Here is a 7,236-nt window from a genome sequence, read left to right as displayed (position 1 = left end):
AAGTTAAGACAATTGATAAACTTTTAGCTTGATGGATTAATGAAAAAAGAGAGAAGATTCAAATTACTAAAATTAGAAATGAAAATAGGGATGTTTCTACAGATTCTACAGAAATAAAAAAAATCATGATACTACTATGAATAATTTTAGGCCAACATATTGAATAACCTAGACATTGAAACCAAGACTAAATCATAAAGAAACAAAAATATAGGGCTAGACACAGTGGCTCAAGCCTAAAATCCCAGCTACTTGGGAGGTTGAGGTGGGAAAATTGCTTGAGGCCATGAGTTTGAGATCAGCCTGGGCAATAGAGACCCCCATTCCTAAAAAAATTAAAGTTTAAAATATGCATGGATGCAATGGTACGTGTCTGTAGTCTCAGCCGTCTGTGTGCTGGTTGGCACACCTGCACCAGGAACTTTGTGTCCAATATCCTCAACTAGGTCACAAGCTCTCTGTGGGGAGGGAGTGGGCTCGCGTGTCCCCTGCGTGGCTCAGCACAGGGCCTGCACACCACAGGTGTATCATTGCTGTTCACTTGCTACCTCACCAAAGCCAGATCCCCAGAAGTGGGCATGTAGGACTCATCTGTGACCTGACTGTCCTTGTTCTTCTGTGCGACAGTCAAGTGTTAGAGGTGCCTACAGCCAGGAGGTAATGTGTATTCACTTTCTCTTCAGCCATCCTTGAAACTCTAATCCAATGAAAGCCTCTGATGGATCCTCATTGCCTCTGCTTTGTTCTTTGGTTCACTCACTCATTCGTTCACTCAGTGAGCACTTAGACCCCATGGATGACCCACTCCAAGCCCCCACTAGCACACATGGCAGCACTTATGTACAAATGGGGAAAGGCTACCCGTGGGTGTCTTCCAAGGCATGGGAGAGCAGAAGGATATCTACTCTTCTGCAGCAGCAAGGCTTAGGGTGAGGAGACAGCCTGATGCCTGCCCCTCTTCGGGCAACCCTGCACAGCTGTATGCAGGGCCCCTGACCTGCGTTGTGCTAAGCATGGTGGGGTCTGGCACAGAAAAAATGCTCATGAAGGTCCAGGGAGGGACACCCTGAGCAATGCCCTATTAACTAGAGGCAGAAAGGCTCAAGGCCAACACTAAGGAGGCTTGAGGGAAAAATGTCAAAGGCAACAAACTGAAATAATAAACAGAAGAAAGGTTCAGACAGAATTCCAGCTTCAGGCTCTGCTATAGACTCCAAGGTCTAACAGGGGTTGTCACCAGGCAGGTGGCAAGAGCCCACTCCTTCCTCTCTTTTTGCTGCGAGTCTCTCCTCCCATCCCCGCTGTTCCAAAATCTGTTCTGCACTTGAGCTGCGTTCTAACTAACTACTGCGTATGATACAACTGCAGTAGGTGACAAGTTCAAACTTATTTTATCTTACATATTTGGAGTTAGGGCCTCTTGATAGTCAACATGTAAATGTATTCAAACAATATGCAAAGCAGGGGCTTATGAGTTGGAAAAAAAATCTGGTAGCCTTATGGTGAGTTTTCTCTACAGCGGGACCTTTTGTAGATAAGCCATCCCAGAGGGGGGCCCACTCCTGCTTGTTTTTGTCTCCTCCCTTTCTTCTGTCACCTGATGCCATTAATTAACCATTTCTGCAACTTGAGGCCAGCTTGTCCCTTAGAACCACAGGGGTTCTCAGCCTGGGATTCAATATAACAATCACCTGAGGAGCTTTTAAAAATTGCCAAATTCTAGACCGCACCCAGTGCAATTAAATTAAATACACTGGTAACAGGACCCAAGCTTCATTTTCTTTGTTTTGGGTTTTTTTTTTTAAGTTCTTTAGGTCCTTGCCACTTAAGGTGGCCATGGCTGCAGACCAGCACCATGGGTCTCTTATCTGTTCTCATATGAGAATCTCCATCTTTGGAGGAAGAATCTATTATCACCTGGGATCTTGTTAAAAATGCAGACTCTGGGTCCCATTCCCGTCCTTTCTAATCAGAATAGACAAGAAACATAGGCGACAAGCATCACGTGAAAGTTTGAGACAAGACAGGCTAACAGTTCTCAAACTTGGCACATATAGGGATCACCTGGGGAGTTTTCAAAGCTACTGCTGCCAGAGCCCCAGCTGCAGAGAGTTTGATATAATTGGGCTGGGGTAAGACCTAGGCTTTGGGACTTTTAAAAGTTGGATATATGATTCTAATGTGCAGCCTCGTTGGTGGGTGTTCTAGATGATTCCAATTTAGCCAGTGCTTTAATGCAAGAAATTTCGTTTCTATGCAAATTTCTCTTAATGAATTGTATGCTACTATTATGTACAAGTTGAAGCTAGGGAAGTAATGAAAATAAATCAAGTTTCACTGACTTGAAAAAATCCCACGTTTAAGGAAAACGTGGATTTCTTATTTTAAAAAATTAACATTCAAACTACTAACTATATTCAAAATAGCAGGAACAATCAAATAAGCTAACATCCCTTTGAGGATCAGCAATTTAGTCTATGACTTCCAAACTCAAGTTAACAGTTTCTTTGCTTAGCTAATAGCTAGTACAGAGGTCTCTGTCTTAGGTAAACATTATTATCATTTGGGGCGTTCTGGGAGAAAAAAACCCAAGCCAGATACCAAGTTGATTAAATCGTCTCACGGTGAGTCCTAGGCATCATTAGCTTCTACAGAAACTCCCAGGGCTGCAACCACAACCAGTGTCTTACTGATCTTAGGCAGAACTCGGCGTTGCTGGACTTTAACAGTCACCAGACTTCAATCCTACTAAGGCAGGGGACTTGGGTATCACACAACTTTCCATGAATCAAGTGATGGGAATGATACATTTGAATATGTGGTAGTTTTCCTTGCTTGCACAGATCACATTGCTAGATATTCCCCACCACTGAATGAGTGGCCCTTACAGCTGAGGTTTGGAGAAGAGGCGGGTGAACACTAAGAGTCCTCCCTAAACTAGGTGCTTCAAACTAGACTCTTATCTCAAGTCCACAGGGAGATAATAAACTTGCCTTTGTTAATGGAGAAGGAAGTCTTTTGATTTGCAAGAGCTTAAGGGTACTAGAGCTCCTAGGAGGCAAAGTGAGGAAGAAATGAGGGATTAGAAGTAAAGAAAGTCCTCAAGGTCAAAGTCCTTGAGATGCTGAGCACAGTTCCAGAGAGAGATAGTCAAAGTGATGAGACAGGGTAAAGATTCTGGCTGGTTTAGTCCCCTGTCCCAGGAACCTGCAAGGTTATGATGGTGACTAGAGAGGCAATGAAAAACTCCAAGATAAGCTGAGGCTGGAAAGGACTATGCCGACTTCCCATTCTTTTTTTTTTTGAGACAGAGCCTCAAGCTGTCCCTCTGGGTAGAGTGCTGTGGCATCACAGCTCACAGCAACCTCCAACTCCTGGGCTCAAGCAAGTCTCCTGCCTCAGCCTCCCAAGTAGCTGGGACCACAGGTGCCCACCACAATGCCCAGCTATTTTTTGGTTGCAGCCGTCATTGTTGTTTGGCAGGCCTGGGCTGGATTCGAACCCACCACCTTGGGTGTATGTGGCTGGCGCCTTAGCCACTTGAGCCACAGGTACCGAGCCCCCATTCAAACTCTTGAAGAATATTTCATGGGAGTTCTGCATCAGCACAGGCACTGGAGGAGGACAGACACAATGTGGATTGCTCAGACAGAGAAGGGACTAGACCTCCATGCTACTAATTCCCCATGGTGAGGATGAATCCAGAAGTTTCTGCTTCACCTCATGCAATGTGCCTGCAAGGGAGTCATCAGTGTACAGGAGTGGGGACTTCCATATCAAAGGCAGTAGGGTGACACAGGGCTGGTGCTGAATGAGATTCACCTGCAAATGCAGAGGCAGGGAGGCAGCGCAGCCAGTGGGGCCATGTGCATACCTCCTGGGGGCATGCTTCATGCATCTCCTATACCCAGAGGACAGACCACGAGTCCCCTGACTATGAGCACTGCCTCAGAGACCAGCGGCCACAGGCCAACAGACATGAGCAAGGAGGGCTGCCATGACATGGTTATATAGGCTTCCTCCTGGGCTTCTTGCCACCAGAAAGAAGGGGAGAGGAGAAATCCTAACACTGAATATTTAGTTAAAAGAGACCATGTCCAGAAGAGCCAGGTGTAGCAGTGCACGCCTATAGTCCCAGCTACTCGGGAGGCTGAGGCAGGAGGACTGTGGCTTAAGTGAATCTTCTGCCTTCCAAGTAGCTGGGACCACAGGTGCATGCCATCCATGTCCAGCCAATTTTTCTTTTCTTTTCTTTTTTTTTGAGACAGAGTTTCACTGTCATCCTTAGTAGAGTGCTGTGGAGTCACTACTCACAGCAACCTCAAGCTCTTGAGCTCAAGCGATTCCCTTGCCTCAGCCTCCCAAGTAGATGGGACTACAGGTGCCTGTCACAATGCCCAGCTATTTGTTTGTTGCAGTTGTCATTGTTGTTTGGCAGGCTCAGGCTGGGTTCGAACCCGCCAGCCCCTGTTGTATGCGGCCGGCGCCCTAGCCACTGAGCTACAGGTGCCGAGCTCCAGCTAATTTTTCTATCTTGTGTAGAGACAGGATTGCATTTTTATTTTTATTTTATTTTATTTTTTTTTTTTTGAGACAGAGCCTCAAGCTGTCCCCCTGGGTAGAGTGCCGTGGCATTACAGTCACAGCAACCTCCAACTCCTGGGCTCAAGCGAGTCTCCTGCCTCCGCCTCCCAAGTAGCTGGGACCACAGGCGCCCGCCACAACGCCCGGCTATTTTTTGGTTGCAGCCATCATTGTTGTTTGGCGGGTCAGGGCTGGGGATTCGAACTCGCCACCTTAGGTGTACGTGGCTGGCGCCTTAGCCGGTTGAGCTATAGGCGCAGAGCCAGGGTTGCATTTTTAAACAATAGCAGTTGAATTTTAATATTATACAGGTGGTCCACAGATTATGGACAAGATATTTCCCTGAGACCATCTTTAGGTCAGATTTGTATGTAGTCAGATCTCTGATGAACAGGGCATATACAATAATTAATAACAATACTAGAATAGCTCATATGTGGTAATAATACAGTGTAATACAGTAATAATACCACTGTACTTAAGAATAAGTTACAGAAACTATTATGCTCTTTCTTTTAATTCAAACGGAATATAAAAATAAATTTATAAAAAATATTAGATAGGATGTAAAAGAAATTTCAGAAAAGAATATTAAAGGTTAACACTCACCAAATGTTGCTTCCATGTTAGGCTAATAAAAATGTTAGGCTTATTTTGATTTTTTTTTTTTTTTTGGCCAGAGCTGGGTTTGAACCCACCACCTCCAGCATATGAGGCCCATGCCCTACTCCTTTGAGCCACAGGTGCCGCCCTTTTTTTTTTTTTTAACCAAATCATTAATAACCTTTCTGGCCAGGCACAGTGGCTCACACCTGTAATCCCAGCACTGTGGCAGACAGGAGGATGGTTTGAGCTCAGAAGCTCTTGCTCAGGCCGGAATGCAGTGGGATCATCACTCTCATTCTAAGTCTTGCTGTCACCAGGGCTAGAATGCAAAGGGATCATCATAGTTCACAGCAATCTCACAGTCCTGGGCTCAAGTGATCCTCCTGACTCAGTCTCCTGAGTAGCTGGGACTATAGGTGTGTACCACCAGGCCCAGCTAATTTTTCCATTTCTTTAGTAGAAACGGGGTCTTGTTCTTGTTCAGGCTAGTCTCAAACTCCTAAGCTCAAGGCGATCCTCCCACCTCTTTTTCCCAGAGTGCTAGGATTACAGGCGTGAGCCATCTCGGGTGCCCAGCCTAAGTCCTAGTTCCTCTGAATCATGTAAATGGCAGTCTGGATTGACCAAATGTAGAAAATAACTTGATATAATATAATGTCACTTCTTAAATTTAAGACAGAGTTAAAGAATGATTACTATTAAGATAACGATAACTTGGATAGCACAATTAATTCTAAATCATTTAAATAAAGATAGGTAAATTTATCAATAGATTTTTACAATGCATTAGTTAAACCCAGTGTCAATCACTTATTCTGTGCACTCTAGCTGCCCACAGGGTCTTTCAGGAGAGAGTTAAGTACTACTCTATGTTACTCACTGTACAGTAACCAAGCACCAGGCCTGGCACTCACCTCCATCTTCCCATGCTGGCCCACTGGGTCCAGTTGCCTGGCCCATCAGCCCACCCCCTCTGCTTACCACCCTCAGTCACAGAGACATACCACATTTCTTGCCTGCCTCAGGACCTTCCCACATGCTGTCCCCTCTCCTTGGAAGGAGCTTTTCCTGGGTCTTAGCATGTCTGCAGTCCTCTCATCCCTCAGGCCTTGGATCCACCCGTCACCTCCCCAGAGAGGGCTTTCCTAAGCCCATCCTGAGATTCTCTCCTGCAGAACTCGGTCTGTTCTCTTCACAGGGCTTCCCCTTTTGAAATGAACTAAGTTTTGGCTTGTTTACTTGTTTATTGTCTATCTTCCACTGAGCTGAGAGAATTTTTCAATTTTGGCTGTCCCAAGCAGGAACACCCTTCCCATTTGGTGGAGGAAGGTCTTGGTAGGAAGCAGAGGCTCAAGGGTCCTTCTCTCCATTCTTAGAAAACTAGGAGAAAGTACAGGGCATAGTCTGGGCCAATGAGATGCTGCAGGCGGGGCCTTCAAACCTCGTAGAGTGATGCAGGAAAGCAAGGATTGGCAAAGGAAGGAAAAAAGGAGTGTGAGCACAGCAGGGGCCCAAGGATGGCGGAGGTGAGGACAGCAGGAGAAGGCCTCTACCTCTTTGCTGGTGTGATCAATGGTGCTATGAACGTACGTACCCAAATATCTGTTTGAGTCTCCGCTTTAATTCCTTTGGGTGTATACCCAGAAGTGGGATTGCCATGTCAAACGTTACTATTTTTATTATAGTAACATGTATCACATAAAATTTACCATTTTAATTTTAACCATTTTTAACTGCAGTTCCATATCATTAAGTACATTGTCATTCTCCAGCAAACATCACTATCATCCACCTCCAGAACTTTTTTCATCTTGTAAAACTGAATCTCTAACCCCCCGCTCCTGCTTGTCACCACCATTCTACTTTCTGTCTGTGTGAATTTGACCCTCTAGGTACCTCATATAGATGGAATCATACAGTACTTGTCATTGTGTGACTGTCTTGCTTCACTCAGCATCATGTCATCAAGGTCCATCTATGTTGTAGCAAGTGTCAGAATTTTCTTCCTTATGAAGGCTGAATAATGGCTCGGCCTCTGTGGCTCAA

General features: G+C 45.3%; 1 protein-coding gene across 1 annotated transcript in view; it reads right to left on the bottom strand.

Moving 5' to 3' along the window:
- CLYBL (citrate lyase beta like) overlaps positions 1-6,118 on the bottom strand; it is a 125,585-nt gene extending 119,467 nt beyond the window's left edge. Inside the window, exon 1 of the mRNA XM_003789631.1 lies at positions 6,105-6,118. Within this exon, the coding sequence (XP_003789679.1) occupies positions 6,105-6,118 (14 nt within the window). The remainder of the gene's footprint in view (positions 1-6,104) is intronic.
- Positions 6,119-7,236: the final 1,118 nt, after the last annotated feature.

Source organism: Otolemur garnettii, unplaced genomic scaffold (genome assembly GCF_000181295.1).
Source record: "Otolemur garnettii isolate 467f Iridium unplaced genomic scaffold, OtoGar3 scaffold00034, whole genome shotgun sequence".
NCBI classification, from domain to species: domain Eukaryota; kingdom Metazoa; phylum Chordata; class Mammalia; order Primates; family Galagidae; genus Otolemur; species Otolemur garnettii.
Note: the sequence above shows the minus strand (reverse complement) of the source record. Positions and strands in the feature narration are given on the sequence as shown.